At 46.6% G+C, this 21,616-nt stretch overlaps 7 protein-coding genes across 7 annotated transcripts; 4 read left to right on the plus strand and 3 right to left on the minus strand.

The window, feature by feature from the left end:
- Positions 1 to 866: 866 nt before the first annotated feature.
- Positions 867 to 1,178, plus strand: KD926_010197 (uncharacterized protein; the record flags this gene model as incomplete). Its single annotated transcript, XM_053102717.1, has 1 exon — positions 867 to 1,178. One exon carries the CDS (start codon positions 867 to 869, stop codon positions 1,176 to 1,178), a length of 312 nt encoding a protein of 103 aa, XP_052953845.1.
- A 1,950-nt stretch (positions 1,179 to 3,128) lies between these two features.
- On the plus strand, positions 3,129 to 4,538 carry KD926_010198 (ankyrin repeat domain-containing protein; the record flags this gene model as incomplete). The annotated part of the gene is made up of 1 exon (XM_053102718.1): positions 3,129 to 4,538. One exon carries the CDS (start codon positions 3,129 to 3,131, stop codon positions 4,536 to 4,538), a length of 1,410 nt encoding a protein of 469 aa, XP_052953846.1.
- A 2,106-nt stretch (positions 4,539 to 6,644) lies between these two features.
- On the minus strand, positions 6,645 to 7,859 carry KD926_010199 (DUF2786 domain-containing protein; the record flags this gene model as incomplete). Its single annotated transcript, XM_053102719.1, has 1 exon — positions 6,645 to 7,859. The coding sequence occupies one exon, from the start codon at positions 7,857 to 7,859 to the stop codon at positions 6,645 to 6,647; it is 1,215 nt and encodes a 404-aa protein (XP_052953847.1).
- Positions 7,860 to 10,683: 2,824 nt separating this feature from the next.
- KD926_010200 (cytochrome P450) lies at positions 10,684 to 12,453 on the minus strand (the record flags this gene model as incomplete). The annotated part of the gene is made up of 4 exons (XM_053102720.1): positions 10,684 to 10,858; positions 10,990 to 11,156; positions 11,246 to 12,358; positions 12,421 to 12,453. The coding sequence occupies 4 exons, from the start codon at positions 12,451 to 12,453 to the stop codon at positions 10,684 to 10,686; spliced, it is 1,488 nt and encodes a 495-aa protein (XP_052953848.1).
- Positions 12,454 to 12,917: 464 nt separating this feature from the next.
- On the plus strand, positions 12,918 to 13,592 carry KD926_010201 (uncharacterized protein; the record flags this gene model as incomplete). The annotated part of the gene is made up of 1 exon (XM_053102721.1): positions 12,918 to 13,592. The coding sequence occupies one exon, from the start codon at positions 12,918 to 12,920 to the stop codon at positions 13,590 to 13,592; it is 675 nt and encodes a 224-aa protein (XP_052953849.1).
- Positions 13,593 to 15,662: 2,070 nt separating this feature from the next.
- KD926_010202 (acetyl-CoA synthetase-like protein) lies at positions 15,663 to 17,521 on the plus strand (the record flags this gene model as incomplete). Its single annotated transcript, XM_053102723.1, has 5 exons — positions 15,663 to 15,972; positions 16,032 to 16,762; positions 16,825 to 16,922; positions 16,996 to 17,117; positions 17,178 to 17,521. 5 exons carry the CDS (start codon positions 15,663 to 15,665, stop codon positions 17,519 to 17,521), a joined length of 1,605 nt encoding a protein of 534 aa, XP_052953850.1.
- A 1,308-nt stretch (positions 17,522 to 18,829) lies between these two features.
- KD926_010203 (methionine aminopeptidase 2-like protein) lies at positions 18,830 to 20,644 on the minus strand (the record flags this gene model as incomplete). Its single annotated transcript, XM_053102724.1, has 6 exons — positions 18,830 to 18,886; positions 18,938 to 19,024; positions 19,081 to 19,245; positions 19,295 to 19,558; positions 19,613 to 20,418; positions 20,482 to 20,644. 6 exons carry the CDS (start codon positions 20,642 to 20,644, stop codon positions 18,830 to 18,832), a joined length of 1,542 nt encoding a protein of 513 aa, XP_052953851.1.
- Positions 20,645 to 21,616: the final 972 nt, after the last annotated feature.

The raw sequence follows: 21,616 nt of genomic DNA on the forward strand, positions 1-21,616 counted from the left end.
AAATTGAATCCGCAACTCCTATATATCATTCGTAAGTATAATAGACTTTCTTTTTGTTTCTCACCTGGCCTATCTAGTATACAAAGAGCCGCAGCAAGACATGCACTAGGAAGCGTCTCCCTGTTCAATTAACCATACATCTGTAGGCTGTTACGACTTTTCTTTTTATCTTGATAGATTGCTGTGTTTAGTTGAAGCTATTAAGGGTTTTGATGGCTCGATTGAATACAAACCGGGAGGTGGACTTCACTCTCAGCGTGCCAGTTCCGAAAACATAACATTATCGGGTTTTCACATCATTTCCTACCTCCTAGCTATATCTTGAAAGTTTGACGTTACCTAAATCGGAAAATACGGAAAGTGCGTTTTCTGATCGCGATTTTAGCAATGGTTCGTAAACTATCTCGTCCACACTTTCCCGTCTTCTAGCTAGTTCCCAACTACAAGGCTTATTTCGTGAAGTAAGTTAATACTATTAAGAAACGATGCTTATTGGAAGGGTTGTTTTGTAGTCAGCACGAACAAATGCTAGAGTGGGCCAACGTGCTCTAAATGGCCGGAATCTTTCATATCAGGAGCACGATTTTCGATTCTTTATTTCAATGAAGGTCCAGATGTGTAGTAGAAAAGAAAGACAGACCACATCAATACATCCTTTCGTTCATGGAAAGGTCCCACTAGACACAAGGGACTACCCTAACATACACTGGAAACACCCATAACGTCAGCTATAGAAAAAGTTATAAATTATTCCTACATCGCAGTGTTTCATAATAAAACAGGCACCCCCTCTGGCTTGCACGTCTGCTCTCATCAAATTATCCAACGTCGCAACAGACTCATCCATAATCCACACACCTAACAAGATGTCTTCGGTTCCTACTGAGACCCAGAAAGATGAGACCTTCTTGTGCATAGGGCCTTTGAGCCCTGATCTGCCCTGCCTGGAATACATCCAAAGCGTTATCGAATGCTTGAAGATCAAGACCTTCGAGATCTGCAATAAAAAGCCTAATCTATTCCCGGCTGCATGTTATCATCGTGTCTATACTATCTATGTTGACTCCAGCCGTGATATCGAGAAACAGGTCGAAGAGTACCTTCCCAACCTTATTAAATTCCTGGAAAAGAACATGGAACAAGAGAAGGAGTATCGTACCAAGTCATTGGAAGGCTAGTGGTATTTGATATACCCCAAGGAAGCTTGTATAAGCTATGCAAGTATCTAAGACAATGAAGCGAAACATAAAGCCGTGAAAAAGAAGAGAAAAAGAATAAAAAAACGCACAGGCAAACGGTTAGAAACTAGAAAAAAAAAATTTGAAATTCCGAGTTTCTACGTTTGTTTGTGAACAGTATCAATCAATATGTCTCATCACAAATAATTCAACTTTCCTTAAGTGATATTATATCAAGAAGTTCCCAAGTAGATAAACCGCCCAAAGTAGATTTCTCAGTGTCAATTCCAGATCTATGAATACTTTGAGAGTATAATTATAAAGTAGAAATATATGTTCATTGAAGCGCATGAGTGAAAGACATCCTCCATTTATGATCATAAGTCATTTCACTCATGTTGTATTGCAGACCCTTTTTAGCCCCATGTCTCTGTCTTTTAGCCTATTAAGCAAATTGCATGGTAAAGTGGATCGCTCTCGAGTTTAACATATTTCAATATATATTGCTTGGTTGGTCTATGGGCAAGGTACATCACGATCTAATCTTACAAATTTTGATGTACAATCAGTCAAGAAAAAAATCACCAATACGCCTTTGCACCCATAGTATATTCCCGCGAAGCCCGATTGTATACCGGGATATGCCCGGATAACAGGGTGAAGAGATACGAATACTGTCTAACTGGGCTTCTTTTATTAATGCTCCCAGAACTACCTTCTGTGTACATTTTTTATCTTAATTCTTTATGCTTAGTCGGCTAATCGACAATAAATATCGACACCATATTTATGAGTATTAGCTTTACCTTCCCAATCTCCTACAACGACTAAAAGCTCTCCACTTTGCTTTGGATCAGTAGGTGTTCTGGCGCATACTTCAGAATTGTCAGAAACGCAACTCCTACAATATGCATGGCTTGGCCTCATTCTTGACTAGAGAAGATTTTTATTTCGACGTCTTCATCGACCATGACCTTTCTGTCGCAGAGCAAACCGATGTGGTGAAGTATTCCATTACTCAAGGTCTACAAGAGGCATTGAAAACTGCCAGAAAGACAATATCTCAAGTATCGAAGCACTTAAAAGACTATTTTCGATGGTATGTACGTTGTTAGTGCTCAGAAAACTGAAAAGCATGTTCAAACATTTCGTTACTTACTCACTTTCCGACTAACCCAGTAACCCAAGTTCTGATTTGTTAATTGAACTGTTTATATTATACATCAAGACTAGGCAATATCAGAAGAGCGATTGAAATCGATCAGCATTCAACATAGCCGCGACATATTTATAACCCTATACCAATAAGAGGTACCTAAACATGGTATTACCCATGTCTGTGTATTTCTAATGGTGGATTTTATACAGGCTCAGTCTTCTAGGAGAAGTCTGATATTCTATGGTAGGTGATTATATCTGTTCTATTCGTAAGAAAAATGTTGCTGGATATCAAGTCTAGAAATAGGACATTTTCAACCAGGGGGAGTCATAGGTATGAATGTTGAGTTTATTTCGACATATTTCTGTGCCAAGCTATATGGCAACAGTTTAATCTTTAGTGCACCAGTTTTCTGCTGTTCTATCTACATAACAAGAACCATCTGTGCCGTTGACAAATACTGAATACTTTACCTGTTAAATGATTACCCTGGATATCTTATCCAAAAAAAAGTTAATTATTGCAGAAAGTGAATGTATAGATGTGCCCTGTGTTAACGGAGATATCCCGTTTAAGTAATTTTGTTGACAGCATAAATACCACCCAAAGCGCCTTGAAAAAGATGTACAGTATTCATCACCCCATACCCAGCTTCTGGTCTTTGACAAAATCTTCTGGCGGAGATTTCTTGATAGGCTACAACACAAGTGAGCTTTGTGTGAGCTTCTTTGTCTGGTAGTACAAGGCTTATTTGAACAGCTTTCTTTCTCGAAAGAGTGTCTCTAAGAACAATGAGCACTGTACACGACATCGACAATGAATTTCTACTCCGGCGAATTCTGGTTTGGACTCACTTTGCTGAACGCAAATTGACAGCCTGGGAGCTCCAGCATGCTGTTTCAATTGACCCAAATTCTCAAGAAGGGAATTTAGTTGATGTACCAGATCTTGATCGAATGAAAGATGTATCGAATGGAATGTTGGTACTGGATGAATCTACTGGCGTATTTGAGGTTATTGGTGGAAGATCGTTGCAGTACCTTGCTACAAGAATGCCTGACGTGATGGCAAATACTCAAACCGACATTGCCAGGGCATGCGTCGCGTACCTAAAGTTCCGCGTCTTTCAACGTGGTATGTGTAATTCCGACGGAGAGTTCGAGACCAGACAGCTAGCGAACGCGTTCCATGAGTACGCGGCTTGCTACTGGGGACATCATGTGCGAGAGGCCGGACTCCAAGCACAGAAAGCTACCCAACTCATGTCAGATATCGAGCCTAATTGGGATAGGAACCCCCGGCAGTCTCCCGTAAATCTGACGAACTTCAGTTTTAGAGAGTACAGGGCCTTGAAACAAGAGGTTCTACGGTTTCTTGGGGGTGGGCCTTGCTTTTGGGCTGCTGTTCAAACTCTCAAGTCAATCGGCCCTTATCACGTCAAGATGTTGGCCACCGATAACGGAAGATTGAAGAAAGATCAGCCCGTGCTCCCTCAATACAGCCAGAAAGTTCCAGATGGAATGACAGGTATGCATGTCGCGGCCTGGTTTGGCTTAGCTGACATTATTCCTGGTCTAGTTGAATCAGAGATGCATCCAGACACCAAAAGCAGCTGTGGACGCACACCGCTATCCCTGGCAGCCAGTAATGGACATAGGAAAACGGTATCCATTCTCGTTACCAAGTATAGGGCGGATCCCAGGTCCAAGGCAGACCGCGGATTCACTCCACTGCATTTTGCTGCCTGTGGAGGCCACGCAGACGTGGTGCAGTACTTGACCGATATTGGAGTGGATGTCGATTCATACTCAGACTATGGGCTGTCGGCCCTTTCGTGTGCTGCAATGTATGCGAAGGAGGAGGTGGTGCGTATGCTTCTTAATAAAGGTGCGAACGTCAATTCAGTTGAGTTCGTTGGCCACCAGACGCCATTGATTTTTGGTGTCATCGGTTGCAGCGTGTTTGTTGTTCAGATGCTGCTGCAAAGAGCTGCTCTAGTTGATGCGGAGGACCGATCTGGTCGGACTGCGCTGGGTTATGCTGCAGATCTCGGGTGCGAAATTATCGCGAGGATGCTCTATGAGGCAATTATCGGAGACCCAAAAGTACTCGATCGGCACCACTCACTCTATGGGGAAAAGCCGCTCACAGAGTATGGGCGTGTCCTCATGAAGGGCATCGTTGGTCAATACAAAAGGTAGAAGAGGCTGCATGCATGGGAATACCTTCTTACAGAGTTAATCCCTTTTGGGCTATCAAGGCTGTTCATTAAAGCTGTTATTTTTGAGAAGCAGCCAATCTATTTTCCGATCGAATCTGAAATCTCGACTTGAGACTGTTTTGCTTGTTTTTTCTATTATCATCTCTTCTTTTCTTCTCCTTTTTCTTTTTTTCATAGAAACACACACCATGCTAAGGTATTGAAATTTCGATTCCAAATAATGGCCCAACCATCGTCTCAAATGTAATTAGCATTCACATTAGCACAGCAAATAATAAAGTTCAAATATAGATTCTCTGCTAAAAGCAATAAAAGAGCCCCTAAACTAGCCCTATTTAATTCCATGGCTAATGGTTTTAAAGATTTGTTAGTGGCCATGGGCGCATGATTGTGTAGGACGTAGTTGAAATATATAGTTCTCACGATTCACGATATCCATCGCATCAAAGAGCATTGTTGACCTGAGTATCCTTTGCCGCAATAAACTTTTAAAAACCTCTGCATGTGCCGCCCACAATGCAATTGGATCTTGGAAATTCACAAGAGCGCAAGAGTCCAGGAGAAGGCAAATCACGCTTCTCGATCCGAGATCCACCGCATGAATCAGTGGAGCGTTGCCGTCATATATAGCGCTCCCATAGTATTGGTCGCTCTCCAGTCTTAGTTTTTGCCATGTCCAATTTTACCTTGCGTGCAGCCCCATGCAGCGCTGAGCCGTTCCCTTTGTTCCTGTCGGAATCGTGGGGCACCGGTAGGTATAGAGCTGTGGCAGCGACGCAAAAAGCAGAAAGCCGCTACGTCCCAATTCCTCCATGCAGAAAACCGTCCCCTTCATCTGATCCATCCTTTTATCCAGAATATGCATTTCAAATTTATCGAATCTCTAAACAGGCTCGCCCTATTTATCAAAGGCAGTCCGGTCTGGTGCAATGGGCATTTACTCCTTCATCGGCAACCCGGCTACGGAAAAGTACGATGCATCAGTTAAAGTGAAGTCTCGGAAGACTGGATATGCAAAAAGGTGTTGGGCACCTCACACCGGGTTGGAAAAAACCCCTGAGAACTATGTGGTCATGAAATCAAGGCCATTACTATCGGGGCTCCAACCCATTGCTCGCAACCTCGGGGGTGGGAGACGGCCAAGTGTGGATTGCGTCGTATCGAGGGCGCTATTACATCTATGGAAGCTGACGACTCCCAGATGGAAGAGATCTGCAGATACCATCGTGTGTACATCCATTCGTGGGAGAGTGGTATAGCACAACGTTGGAAGTTCCTCAGTGCCTTCCTAAAGCAGCTTGTCACTAAATCGTCTATATGGCGTCTGATCCGCACGCTGCTACCCTTCATCATCATTTTCGATTTTCCATAGCAGCGGCGTGGAGAGGTTCCTGTATAGACTTTGTCTGCGCTCCATCGGTGCGAAATGTGAAATCGGAGTTGTTCTCCCTGCCGGGATTAAAGATTGTCTGCATCATATGACGCATGACTGGATTCCTCTTTCATAAGGTGGCTGAGTTTATCGATCTCCAGTTAAATGCGTTGACAATACAATTCGGTCATCTCCTTATTGGCCGCGTGGTTCGCCATGGACCGCATTCTAGTGACTTTATTGGTGAAGTCCTCTAAATGGCCCTCAATGGTCTGGACTAAGTTGTGGGTGACCCTGCGTTGGCTGCCGCTTGCTCGAGGCCGTTTATCTGGTTGATCATCTTCTGTATACTTGCGAGACTACCCTGTTCCACGTCAGGGGAAAATATACTCAGACTTGATCGGGAGAAGGAGGAAGACGATGGATAGCAAAGAGTAATACTGTACCCTATGGAAGGCGGTTACTGATTTAATTCAGATTAGTTGATAGAGTTGCGTTGCTTCATAAGCTGGGATAGGGTTGTTGATCTATATATATCGCACTTGGATAATATTAAGATTATTTCGAAGTAGTCATATCAACAGGGTCATGTGGCGTTACTGTGCCGCGAGTGAGATTTATACATGTCAGCCCTGCTATACTTGCAGATATCATGCAGATTAGCCAATGATGACTAGATAATTAACTATCAATAGACCCTAATTATTGTAAAGTTTAAGCCACAGTAGAAGGGAGTGGAATATCAATCTTGCTGCTGTCCGCCCAGCCTTGACGATAAGAGTCAAGGTGTCGAGCAGCCACAGGTCGAGTCTTTCTCCTCCGAAACTTGATATTTCGCTTCTTGACATAATCTTCTGCAATCTGTTCGGACATGGCACGGAACCGGACTAGCTGTGTCTCAGAGGCCCACGGAGAAGTCGAGGAATCCTCGTCCTTGATAGCCGTACCTGAAGGCTCGGACTTTACCGGATGTTGAAAAATATTGCCCATATTCAAGTTCTCTGGCTGTTCTCGTTTAATCAATCTCTCCAAATTGTCGTCCACATCCCCCGTCAGATCTATCAGATTGACATCATTTTCATCGAAATCGGCTCTTCCACCCCCATCCCTGACCTGCCCGACCTCGTCGACATCCATGCTGTCCGAGGGGTTTATAATGACCGGTCCATGGTCATTATCCGCGAAATCATCATTATCGGCTTCTAACGGTGCCGACCATTGAATACGATCAAGTTTCTCCTTTTGCTGTCTTTCTTCTTCTCGATCGCTGGCAGCAATCATATCCAGTTCCTTTCGCCGGACCTCAATCAGCTCTCTCTTCTTGGTCCGATACGCCATATTCACCAGTCCATCCGCAAGGCCAATGCGATAGCTGAAAGTTGGCGTCCCTCCCTTGTACGCACATGCCCATTGGAGCGTCTTGTTATGCACCGCTTCGAAGGCCCCTGCTGCCGTGACCGTGTTTGCCGCAATGCCAAAAAACGACCACTCAATGGAGGTTCGCTTATCCATTGAATAGCATTTGCAATCGTATAGGATACACATTGCACTGGCTAATTTGTAGACAAACGTCTCTCTTTTGGCTCGCTTGGTGCAATCGATGGCGTTTTTGATGGAAACCACACTCCGACCTCCATACTGCGCTTTGTCGGCGATGTCGTCATTGGCGATCAGATCTGCATGCGTGACGTTGTACTGGGCCATGAGCCTCTGGGCCAGGAATAGAGCAGCTTTTGCTTCTGCTTCATTTGCGGATGCGTGTCTGGCACGGCTCAGACATTTTTGGATTTTGTCGAGGATCCCTTGGTCGATGTTGTTGTTTGTTTTCTTGGGGTTCACTTCGGCAAACTTGATCACGGTTGCCTTTTGGATTGAAACTTTGGGTCGTTTCGGGCCACTTGACGTGTGGGTTGAGGGGTTAGATTCCATTATCTTCGGGAGTTTAGATGAGATTGGGGCTTGGGGATTGGGGATTGGGGATTGGGAACAGAGGACATGCTCAAGAGGCGGGGGTGAGGGGCCTGGGGTGTCTTTATGTAGCACAGTTGCAACCCTCATTTATGTAGCTGCGCCGCAATTCATTTTAGGTGAACTCGTTCTTGGCCAATAGTCATAGCTTCTCGCAAATCTTGGCGTTAGGTGCTTTGTTACCCTAGTTCATCTGCGTCTCGTTCAACCCCTGCCCCTAAGTCATTTGTTGAGCGCCCTCCACCTCGGCGATGTTGTTCCCGTCCACTTTCTTTGTGTCGCTACCCCCCTTCCATCTCCGTCTCCTCTCGGCGCTTTTCTTTGTTTTCCTCTGCACGGAAAAGGATGAAAAGAAGAATAATAGCCCTCCCACAATTGCAAGTGCCGCTATGCTAACACCAGCCCGATACCTGCCTTAGCACCGACTCCCAATCCACCCCCTTCTGCGCCATTCTGATTTTTTTTCACGAAGTGAGATGCATAGTATAGGACCTTTCTGTCCAGCATCTTTGGATCAGCCGCACGTCCTGTAGGGGTCGGCAGGAATACATATTTGTGATGTTTCGAGCTATTCGCATTTGCATTCGTAGTCCACAGATCTCCACGAATATTGCCCCACTCCCAATATGAATTATCACCCAATAAGAGAAGGTGTATCACGTGCGTTTATTTATTGTGGCCGCGGAAGATGACTAAACCGCCTTAACGTAATCGGCAAGCGAGTCGGCCACCTTGGCCGGCTTGGCGGGCCAGCGTATATACCTATATGATTCTTACACCAAAAATGAAGCTTTTCATATTTAAATTAAACTGTTTAGAAGCCCGGAGTTAGATAGTTTGATTCGGGCATCTTGTACGTATATGTCTAACAATATGACACCGACTACACCGCGGCGGCGCCCGCCGACGTGGCTGACTATCTAGAGGTCCTGTATCACCAGCTGCTTCCTCCGCAGCCTGCGCGTTGGCGAAGGCCTCACGGGCTTCTTGGATTGTGAAGCCATCCAGACCATGCATCTGGTGTTGATTGCGCTGTTGCTTTCTTTTTCGTCGTTCAACAGTCTCACGAAATTGAAGGTTTTCATGCTCTAAGAGAGCCGCCCGATTCAAGGCTATCTCTGCTCCCTTAAAGATGTATGATAACGCAGTTTGCATAGGTGAAGCCAGAGAATCTGCTTATTAAAGTAACTGAGAGATTGTTAACTCATGTTTCTTGAATTGCTTCAAATTCAAAGGCGTCTTAGTAATAGTTGAAGTACTTCTTTGGCTGCTTGGCCGGCTCTCCTCTCTGTAGAAAATGAGGTTATCCAGAACCTTTGCCGGGTCAAAAGGAACAATTCCGGAGGCTTTGAAAGCACTCTGGATATTGGCCTTCTTTAAGGCTTGGATGTGAGCTTCTAAATAGATATCAAGAAAGTCAACTTTATCGATATAATAATATCCTATTCGTACAAGCCTTCAATAAGATTGCTATAGGCCCTTTTAAATGGTGAAAAGCAGGCTATATCCGACGGTTGACGGAGATGAGAGCGATTGGCGGACGTGCAGATCGGTATAATATCGTATTGACGACGTATATTATCAAATTGAGGTATTCAATGGGAGTCATATCCGTCAAGAAGTAAGAGGCTATATTGGCCTGTTCTCCGGTTCTTAATATAAGGAATAAAGTGTTCCTTGAGCCAGTGTTTACCGATTTTTAATAAATCTGCATCTCTGATAGAGTCTACCGCTATTCAACGAAACAGCAAGAGTGGATGCCTTGGATGGAAGCATGTGGAGGTCAATGTGACGGCCTACAAAGGAGCTTAGTAAAAGACAAGTTTGTTTATGACTCGTAGTCAAGGAATTTTCCCATGGAGAGAAAAGGCTATCTAGGAGCGAGGATCTAGGACCTCTATGTATTGCCTGAGCCAGAGCCTCAGGCAAGAATGCATCCAGGAAGGTTCATCCATACCGGGAAGTTCCTTGGCTCAGGAAGTGACAATCCGGAAAGTTCCCTGATTTCAGGAGGTAACAGTCAATTCCACCCACACTAATAATCTAGAGGATCTGGTTGTGCAGATCCAAAGATAATAGTAGAATATAGCAAATGTTCATTTATTCCTGGTACATACGACCACAGGGTGTGGAGAACAGGGCTTCCCGTCCGCTCAGCCGTACTTAAGCCACACGCCGGCAGGTTAGTAGTTGGGTGGGTGACCACCAGCGAATCCCTGCTGTTGTATGTTTTTTTTTCTTTTTTTTCTTTTTCTTTCGCTTCCTTACAGCCATTTCTCGCAACTCAAGTCGAAGCAGAGTCTCTCGGCTTCCGTGTCGCTTGCTACCTAGCCACGTACAGTCGCCACATTTAGTGGCTTTGCTCTCTTTTTCAGCTCTCGCTACGGAGGTGTGTTTCTAAAGTCATGCAACTACGCTAGTAATATTCAGCCGCTTGGCAGTAATCGATCGGTAAGGGCGGGCGGGATTACGCGAAATTTCCGGGGGTTTGATACATTATGTTATTTAATTCATGTTGTAAGTTATCAGCTGCGGGAAAATGCTGAACAACCATAAGATCGAAAATATTAGCAGGCACCCGCGATAAGCCGCGTGAAGGGATGGCAGGAGTAGGAGACCAGTGTCAAATAGAAGACTCGTAATCTTGATGACTGGCATAATATTACCATTCTTCTACTTCGAATATATGTCTTGTGGGTATGCACCTATTGGACTCCAAATCCAGGATCAGTCATTTGGTTACATTCATTTACTCCATGTCTTCCAAGCTCCAGCAACTAACTAACTAACCCACCATAGAAGCACCCTGCCTAGGCTGCATACGAACCATCAAAGGCTCTTTTTCCCATCCCATGTAAACAGTCAGATGATCAGGCCAGCCGATACTCTCCTCGCATAGGGACATGTCAAAATGCCAGAGGAGCGTGGCCAGAATAATTCGTGCTTCGTGGTACGCGAAACTAAAAAAAAAATGTACCCGTTAGCTTTGTGAGATTGACCTCGATAGAGACGGAGGGAAGGAAGGAAGGAAGGAAGGAAGGAAGGAACTAGGTAGGTTGAGAAGAGGGGGGCTGGGGAGAGGTCGACATACGTCTGTCCAACGCAACTGCGCGGTCCATATGAGAATGGTTGCAAAGCTGCTCGGTTATCCTGAGCGTATTCGGGATCGTTTAGCCAGCGCTCTGGGACGTATTGGTTGGGGTTTTTGAAATGCTTAGGGCTCCATGCGATGGATCCTCCGTAGATGGAAATTCCGGTCTGGGTAATAAGTAGTTAATTGATTAGTATATAGGGTAGCAAAAAGGGGGACAAATGAGGGACCAGCGAAGTATTTATACAGTACATACATTACCAGGGATCTGATGCCCGCAGATAACATTTCCTTGGGGTGGAGTGATACGAGCCATTCCCATAGGAGCCGGGGGAAAGATGCGAAGGCCCTCGAGAACGCAGGCATGGAGATATTCCAGCTTGGCCAGGGCGCTGAGGGTGATATCTAATTGGGTCTTGAACGTGTCGCGGATTTCCGCGCAGAGCTTCTCCATGATCTTAGGGCTGCGGAGGAGGTAGTAGGTCATTCCAGCGAGAAGGGTAGCTGTGGTCTCTGTGCCTCCGACCATTAGGATCTGCGAGTTGAAATGCATCTCGGAGCGAGTCAACTGCAATTCCTTCGGAAGGTCGATGATATGCGACCACATATCCTTCCGGGGCAGCTTCGACTCCATCCGGCGATCGACTCGCTCTTGGCATTTCTTGAAATAGCTCTCTTGCTTCTTCATCAGAGGACCCAGCACGACCATCACGACGGGGACAAAGATCAATGTCCATCGGAAATACTGCGCAGTGCGGAAAACAGCCGCGTGTCGGATCATCGTGAACATGCTATCCATCCAGCCATGGAATTCGTCGCTCTCGTGCATATGAAGCGGCTCTCCGAAACAGAGCTCCGCCATTATGTCGAACGTCGTCAGGTCATAGAATCGCGTCATGTCGAACTCGTGCGTGGGAGTAGCAGCGGAGGAGAAGGAGGAGCGGATCTTCTCAACAAGCTTGTCAACATGCCAGCGTATCATAGGCTGTTTCTCCTGTATCGCCCGCTCGGAGAGGGAATGATTCAACACCCGACGGAATCGCGCGTGGTTCTTGTCATCAGACCGCAGGATATCCTGTACACCTTTTGGCGTCTCTCCGTAGAACCGGCGGTCTCTGAGATTTCGAGAGCCCAACCCGTAGATATCCTTATGCGCTTCGGCGTTGATGAAGGTGAGCTCGTCGGGGGCAATGCGGACCACGTCGCCGTATTTCAGGTGGAGGCCGTGGACCCAATGCACAAGCTTGCCTTTCCAATTGTACCATAGGTAGGGAACACGGGAGACGGCGCATATTGCAGGTCCTGGGAATCTCGAAAGCGGGCTGAGGTAGAGATTGTAAACGATTGAGCTGGTCGTGGCAATGGCCACCTGATAATGTAAGTAATTCAACCGGGGAAAAAGGTAGGAGGGGGAGGTGGTTGAGAGCTTACAGTGCTCAAGAACACAGTCAGTATTGAGAACATGGCTCTTCTCTCTCTCTCTCTCTCTGGCTCTGATACTGGCTTTGCCCGAAAATAGATCACCAGTTAAGAGGACTAAGTGAAGAGAACAGTCAAAGGGATGGATTAAATCAGTGCCTGTTGTAGCATTCATTCTTAAGCAAGGGGCAGATATGCAGATCACTTGCAAAGGCACGGCACATTCCCTTAACTTGCATTGTCGAGTGACATTAGAATTATGTACACTCGCAACTCAACCCCGGCCAATCAGCCGCATCTCTTCTGTTTCATTTGTGAAGTTCCAGTAAGATGACGTTCACAGGTCGCACTTATATTGTGTCCAGCGGCGCCTCAGAATAAGTCCAGCCATTGTGGAAGCCATGTGTAATATGTCGCCAACTGTTCATATCTTGATAGTCCAAAAAAGAGTCTTTAAGGTCATTTGATGGCTGATCAGGCAGATGGATTGGGCAATGTGTATTTCGAAGATGACGAACGATCTGGATCGTCGCAGCCTGACCGACTTCACGAATGTCAGCCGTTATTTGGAGGCTTTCTCTCAGTTCCGGAAGAAGAAGCCTCATTCCAAACCTAACCCCCCCGGCAAGCCTAAGGGTTCTCCCCCTCCAATCTCTACTCTGGGCCCCAAAAAACCAATTGGCCACCGCAAGCCAAAGGGCAAGGGTGGTAAGGGAGACAAGGATGCTAAGGGAGACAAGGGACAGCATCCTCCCAGAAGCCTGGACGATGATGAGATGGAGGATGACTACGCCGGTGAAGAGAATAATCTCTATGCCAGAGACGATGCCGATGGTCTTAGCTGCAATGACGGCGTACCCAGCGTCGCTAGGATTAAGGAAGAGCTCAAAGACAAGACATTGAAGGACTCCTGCCTCTTCTACTCCGGACCTCAGGGTTACTCAAATAAAGCGACGCAGTGGCGCAATAAGCCGGAAAATCGCCAGTACCGAATTCTCGCCATGAATTGTGTTGTGGAATTCAGGGGAAACGGGGCGCAGGGAGTTATCAATCGGCTACAGGCTCATCGTTTCGCTCAACTAGGATGTAGATGTCATCGGTGGAAACACCAGGAATCAATGTATTCCTATCTAAACGAGATCTCGGGGGCCCGCTGGCTCCTCTGGGTGCTTCAACTATCTTGAAGTCATTGGGGAAACACCGTGGTAAGATATCCCGGCGCGCCCAGGCGGCAGGGATAATATAGTGTTTCCGTAACAAATTGGAAAGACGTCAATTGACCCGATGATTGGAAGGGCGAAGATCGCAAAGTCCTAGACAAGCGCGCCTTGCAGGCAATGGCGGAGTTGTGCGCTGGCGAGGTGGTGATTATTCTACCTAGCGACACTAAGGGCACTGACTGGCATAAGGGTACTGTGTGGGATTAATACGAGTGGCCAAACCTCAGCTCGGCCGTTACCAAAGTGACTCGGATTAACCCAGATAATGACAACAAAGAGGTGATCAAGGGACACTAGAAACTAAAGGGATGGGTTCTTCCTGTTTTGGATCGGGGTCTGAGGTGAACGGCTACAGCTGGTATCCCCTCATGCTAAGATAGCTGCGGAATAGAGTGTTTCTGTAACAGCCTGAAAATGTATTATATTATTTAGTACTAGCTACTAGCATCTAGACAAGGAATTTATTGGTTTATGAAATGTTCGTATTGCCTAGTAAACTTATATGGAGCATTGAACTGTCGCGAAGGTCTGATCATCGGACCAATCTATTGTGACCTCCTGAAATCAGGGAACTTCCCGGTGCGGAGGAACGTTCTGGTTAGTTAGTATAGGATCGAGGGACCCTCCGGTAGGCATCCAGGAAGGTTCCTGGATGCTCTGCAGGCATTCCTGCCTGAGGCCAAGACTCGGGCAGTATATAGAAGCTCTAGATCCTCCCTCCTAGATAGCTTTTCCTCTCCATGTCAAAATTCTTGACTATGAGTCAGAAACAAACTTGTCTTTTACTAAGCTCCTTTGTAGACCGTCACATCTATCACGATGAAAGAGGACCTCGTTAGCGTTGCCCAAACCGATCAGCTGGACAAGCTTCGTCATCTCTTGGACCTCGAGATAGCGCAGAAACCCAAGTTCCAAACTAGCCATTTCCCTACCCTGGCCATAAATGCCGCGTGCTGCGCAGCGGCGCGCCGTAACAACCCTACAGCGTTAAGTATCCTCCTGAATAGCAGCTGTTCAGTAATGCCGGATAAGTAGTTATTTCTCCAATTTAATGTAATCACTTCCTCACGTGGTAAATCGCATTACACAAACAGCAGCAATAATCCCCTGTTTCCGCGCTTTGGGCCAGTTCATTGGTTTATTCGGATCATCGGGGCCATCCCAGTCGACTTCATAATTCACTACCTCCCGTCCCTCGTCAGTTTCGGTGTCTGGAACTTTGAGAGAATCATCCATCCCTATTTTCGCCGAGTAGGGGCTGCTATGGACTAGAGACATGGCTGTGCTGCGTGGCTGCCGCTCCTACAGGTATGAATCACAAACAGCCCTTGTCAACAACAGAGTAGCAGGAACCTGTGCAGGTTCCCAGAAAAAAGAATGAAGATGAAGCGACACCGCCAAAAAGAGAGACAAAAACGAGCGGTGAACATCAATCAACTAGTGGGGGCGCACAGCTTTCAGCGAATTATTCTCCGGCTCCAAATCGAGGCGTCGCGACTCGTATGTAATCGAATGCCACGTAGGCTATGGAACTGGAAACCGACGATCCTATGTAGATTCTATGCAGGCACTGCCCGAACCTACCCACTACTCCGTGTTCATCAGCTAATCGCGAATATATCAGATTGTTGCCTCAGATTACGTGTCCGATCAAGTGAATGTGATCTCACGAACCACGGTGTTCACGGGCATTTCGAGATCAAAAGATCGACAAGTGTGGGGACACTAGGCTTTGATCGTGGGTCGACTGCTCCTAACTCCGTACCATTTGCTAATTGCACCTGGTCCCTGGCCCCATAAAATCGACTAGTAAGGCTGATCGACACGCACTACCAGTTGATCTTCTGAATAGATCCCGCTTGGCGATGCATCAAATCACTACGGAGCGCCCCGTAAGTCGTGTCATTGCTATGTAGTACATACATCGATTTCGGAAAGTGTGCATGTTCTTCCGTTTATGTGAAATAATCCTTTGACATCTGTTTAACTTCCTCAAACTTCGAAGTCTGCACATCCAATAGTGTTAGATCCAAAATGCCTCACACAACAGAGGGCGCGTTTCCCAACGATGGTGTGTTTTCAAGGCTGCTTGAACTTTGCAAAGAGAGGGATGGAATTATTATAGACGACCCGACGATTGGCGTGCAAGCCACCTATCATCAACTTCTTACCGATGTCGAACAGATGCGATTGAAGCTAGCGCGAATTCTCAAAGAACAGGATCAATCCATTGAATCACTCATTGAACAGAACTACCATATTGGTTACGTGGGACATGCGAATTATGAGTATGCCGTCGCTTCCTTCGCCACCCTGGCACTCGGAGGCGTGATGATTCCTCTTCGTAGGCTTACTCCTTGTGCCATAAGATAACACACGATGAGAGGACTGATAATCAGACAGCCTTGACTATCGAAGAGCAAAGCTATGCGAGGGTCTCAGAGAAATGCGACCTCAGATGCATTTTGGCAGGCCGCGACTACAAACACCAAGCAGCCGCTTTTCAAAAATGCGCCAACTCCAGTCTTTCAAGCCCGATTGACGTGCTGTCTATCATTTTTAACACGTCGCAAAATTCTCCGACGTCTTTCGGTATTGATGAATCATTCCAAATTCCCGACACCCGGCCTGCTTGGGTCTATTGGACTTCGGGATCCACGGGCATGCCCAAGGGAGCAATTCACGATCGCCGTCTGTTCACTACACTTCCAAAGCAGTTCGACCAAGTAACCATCGCGCATCGACCGGCATTTTACATAGCCGGAACATGGGCTATAATTCAATCTGTCTTTGTCGGGCGACATGTCTCCGTGCTTCGAATGAATCCTGGCCCTGATGTGCTCTGGGAGCGAATTCGCCAAGGGGGCGTGACTACTGTTACGGCAACCGTTGCTTTCTACGACGCCCTTGCGAGGTACTTCCGGAGTCATTTGGAGACCTCTCCATTGAGGAATGAATACCTTGAAAGTTTGAGCAGTTTCAAAATGGGCTTCATTGGTGGATCCATGCCCGTGCCATCATTACTAAAGTATTGGAGGGATGTACTCGGTGCACCTTTGAGCATCGCGTGGGGAAGTACCGAAATTGGAGGAGTACTGACCACCGCGGATCCCGAGGCATCTATTAATCTAGAGGTAAGAGCCTTTCCGCCAATTATTCAAATTTATAGTCTAACAGCGATTCCTATGATCGACAGAGATGCATAGGAAAGCTCCGGTCCTCAACACACACAATCAAGCTTTCTGAAGGCGACCACGGAACTGTCTTGGTGGAAGGCAATTCCACATTCAAGGGGTACGTGATAGAACGATCCGTCAACAGCCATTTACCTGGCTCTGGCATTCCCTACTAACTCCAATGAATGCAGTTATCTCCATAACCAGCCCCCATATCATGAACTGGTTGACAATGAAGGGTCCTTCATAACGGGCGACACTGCTCATCGAGATGGCGACTATTATATCTTCGATGGCCGAACGTCCAGCGATTGTAAGTTATCTCCCAACTTCATAACTATTGGAGCGTATTAAGGAGTCATCTTTTACGCAGTCATCAAAGCTGTCGGTGGCCCCGTCCCGGTCGTATACATGGAGAATACCATATCAAAGCTTCCATACATAGAGGAAGTCTACGTTCTTCCTGTAATGGACAAGACCGTGGGCAGTAGGGTTGGCGTTCTCGCTCGATGTTCCGGAAGCGAGCTCACTCTACGCCGTCTCCGCGAGGACCTTGTGAAGATTGTTCCCGCGTTCATGCTTCCCACGGCATTGCGTACTCTGCGTACCGGGGAGGAGATAGAGAGAAATCATTCCGAGAAGATTGCGCGGATACTTACCGTCGAAAAGTTCTTCGGTGTTCATTCAGGCGCGGAACTGTGGGATTTGAGGTTTTAATGCCGTAACTGAGAAGTATGAATCGGATACACATGTTAATTATAGAGGATTATTAGTGGTTCAGATATCTCTTAAAAAGCTCACAGAGTTCTCTCTCCTGAGAAAACTGGGCTAGACTTCAATATCCTTCCCATCCAACCAGTCCTTGGCCTGCCAATACAACAGATCATGTTTATCTCCAGGCACAGTACTTCCGTCACACAAGATGTAGTCCGGGACATTATCCCGATCTGGATCTTCTCTAAGTCTATACCATACATATCATGACGAGCGGTCGCGACAACAATTAATTCTCCCTCATATAGGTCAGAGTAGATTGGCAGTAAAAATGTGTATGAAAATCGCTTGAAAGAGCAAAAAAAGAGAGCAAAAATAAATTACATACAACAGCAGGGATTCGCTGGTGGTCACCCACCCAACTACTAACCTGCCGGCGTGTGGCTTAAGTACGGCTGAGCGGACGGGAAGCCCTGTTCTCCACACCCTGTGGTCGTATGTATCAGACACAAAAAGGTAGTGGGTAATGTAGAAAAAGTTGGTTTGAATCGGTCTTCATCCTTCATCTGAGATATCTGTAGGACAAGTGGTTTGCTCTGGAGCAGGCGGCGTTGAGGGAAGCCCCTTGTCTACATAGTTCATCATAAGATATGCTTTCAGTACTCATAAGATAGGTGTATATATTGAAAAGAAAAGGGAAACAAAAAATGGAAAAACGATCACAGCTCTACAATCATATATTGATAGACATTCGTGGCGATGAGCAATTGTAAACCTTTGAGATAAAAGTTCGCAATTAAAAATCCTAGACGGTTGCTCTCCATCGACTTGCTCATCAATGCCCATGCCCAGAATGGCGTAGATGGAGAGGTCGAATAGGATTGTTACTTCCTTGGCAATGTACCACTATGCACCAGGTATGTTGTATTACTGTGCATTGTCATGTGGGCGCAAAGCAAGAAGACCCTTGGTGATACAAGCTACAATATGTGGAACCGTGTGGGAAATTTGCGAGAAATAAAGATTCAGACAAGAACCTTGTCGTATGTAGTTTGAATGTTCCTTATCTTTCGGCGGACCAAGCGGTTGGCCAAAGCGCTTTAGTAAGGGAACAATACTCGACATGAAATTAAATGATAGACTATGTCGAGAATGGCGACTATTTGCAAAGGCAAATAGACTTCGGTGAAGGTTAAAAAGCAAGCAAAACCAATTGCATGCATCAACCACCATGAATCGCGTGAAAAGCAAAGCAGCAGAACGAAATCAGAACCAAGTAAATGGAAGGCAAAACAAATGTTGCGAAGACATTTAATAGTCATCTCCCCGACTGATCACTTCCTTGCTTGTCTCTCCCAGCAAGATAGTCTGAAATATGTTAGATTGAAACTGACATTTGAGGAATGAGGATCAGCTTACATGTTCAAACTGTGCTGAGTATGATCCCGGAGTATCAAGCATTGGCTCATAGACGTCCACCACGCCCTTGTTGATAAGGTCATTCATCTAACACCGATAAGTTTCTTGTTTAGTCATAAAAGAAAAACACGGTTAGTACTTACACCTGCCAAGTAGCGCTGAACGCCAAGTCGCTCGAGGTAGCGACGGCAAAACACAATGGTGCCAAAGTTGTCATTGATAGTCTTGTAAAGGGATCTGGCCGAGGCGAGAGAGGACGAGAACTTGCTGGGTGCAGAATAGCTCTTTCCATAGCCGTAGACACCAGGCTAGAAAGATGTGAGTACCTGAGTTTTCACGTGGATAGGGGTAACGTACACCGTCATACGTCCAGCCCCGACCGGTTGTTCCAAAAGTTTCAATGGCAAAAACCTCCCCTTCCTCCATCTTGGTTTGATCCTTGGTTTTGATAAAAGGGACGGATTTCCCCGCATGGATCTGGTATGCCTTGATGTTGTGTCCGGTGATGTTTCGCACCGGTTTCACAGGAAATGTTTTACCACTGATCTCTACCTCGTAGCTTTCCATCACTTCCTGGATGGCAGCGCTGACGTCGCTGATACGGACATCGACCCCGGAGTTCTAGTCATGTTAGCCATGCGGTTAAAATAGGGCAGGGATTGATCATAGTCCCACCTTAATACCGGTGTTGGTCGAGTCCTTTACGGCGTTGAGGAGATTGTCATAAGTTGGGTCAAATGACATGGTGAACGCACTATCCACGATCCAGCCATTGATGTGGACGCCGAAATCTACCTTCATCACGTCGCTCCTGTCCAGGATAACATCCTTCTGACCCGGATTCGGGGTCCAGTGTGCAACACAATTGTTCAGCGAAAGTCCGGTCGGGAATCCCAGTCCCGATTTGAGACAGCTTCCCGGCTCGAGACCAGCATTGTCGAGCAGCGCTCGGACTCCGTCGTCGATACCGACCGCAATATCCGTGAGGCTTTGTCCCGGACGAACAGTTTCCCGGGTCCAGCGTCGGACCTGACGGTGGATTTCGGCCGCTTTCCGATAATCGTTAAAGAAGGTCTCGTCATGAAGGTGATGACGAGACAGATATCGGGTTTCGGCAGCCGTCGTGCGAGCGGTATTCTCGTCCACGAGTTCGTAGTTCTGGATCTCGCCGGTCGGATACTGACCGCTCGGGAACAATTTACTCAGAGGAGTCCGTGGTGGTGATGACTGTTTGGAGGCGGAAGTCTTCTTCTTGGACTTCTTGCGTTTCTTTTTCTTGGGGGCGCTTTCCGCGGTGGACTGCGCCGTGGCTTTGTTGGTACCATCACCCACGTGGTCTTCTACGCCGGCGGTGGCGGCACCCTCATCGTCGTCGTCATCTCCATTTTCATCCCCAAGACTGACATCTCCGTCGCGGGACAAATGGGCGCCGCGAGGTTCGCCGCCCGTGTTGTTGTTGCTGATCGAGCAGGACGAGGCATCTAAAGAAAGTAAGCATAGTCCAAGCATATAGGTGGATCAGGTGGACTCGAGTAACTGCATACCGTTGCCATGGTGGTCGTTGTGTTCAGGTGACTTGGATCCCATGGCGACATCAAGAAAGGGACGGTTTGACGCAGTGGTCGGTGATGGATAACGGATAGAAGAAAGAGAGGAAAAGTCGATCGTCTCTTTATTCGGCGCCTCGCGCTTTGGGGGCCAAAACATCCAAGCGCTATGCCCATTCGGGACGGGAGGTGTCACGGGTGGGGTCAAATTGATGCCTGATTATTGCCTGGCTGATGCCTTGTCGTTGCCTGAACGTTGATGCCTACTGACCTGCCTCCTTGCGATGGTCAACACAAGAGCATTTGATGAATACTCCTTCTTTCGCACTTTGGCTTCATATTTTCAGGTTTTTATAGACGACGGCATTTGTTTGGGGACGTGGCTCTTGTCTTCCTAGTTCCCGTCCGCCGAGATATATATAGTTTCATCCGAGCGGAATGTTAACAAGCCAGATAGAAATGTAAAAAGCCAACCCGTATAGTCTGCATAGTTAACCTCCTGTTTTTCTTAACTATCGCAAAGTGTTCCGGACCCCCCGCGAGAGTCTAGACTCGAATCAAGCCTTTAAAAAACATGGAAACCTCCTATTGGCTTATTTTAAAATTGGGATGCAGGTATCAGAATGACAAACTCACAGAGTATGGCTATTAATTCCATGAAAGAGATTGCATTCTATGTGATAAAATAGAAACAAAAGCCCCTTGAGGTATGTCTAAGAAATGGGATTGGCGGATCGCTCGCTTGCAGGGCCTGCAATGGTGAACATGTTCTTCGAGAGGGATATTTCATTTGATAGTCTACTTCGTAGTGGTCTGTCGAACATTGCATAACCTCCCAACCAATGAACTTGCAGTTATATAGTAGGATCGCCAGGCACAGAATCTAATTTCCACAGAACCCCTAGAACTTGTTCATATGGAAGGTGAGGGCGAAGCTGTTATTGCACAGCTCCGTGGCATGAATAATTACAAGATCGGATTGCCTAATATTTTTCGGCAAAGGATATCAAGTCTAAACAAGAGGAAATGAGGGTATCTAAAGCATGGTCTGAGTGGATCTCCGGTGGGATGTTGTGTCGGCAACTGTACTCCGCAGGGCGAGGATGGCGGGGTGAAACAGGGTCGCATGTTT

Source organism: Aspergillus affinis, assembly GCF_023601865.1.
Source record: "Aspergillus affinis strain CMG 70 chromosome Unknown NODE_78_length_175604_cov_91_438064, whole genome shotgun sequence".
Taxonomy (NCBI): domain Eukaryota; kingdom Fungi; phylum Ascomycota; class Eurotiomycetes; order Eurotiales; family Aspergillaceae; genus Aspergillus; species Aspergillus affinis.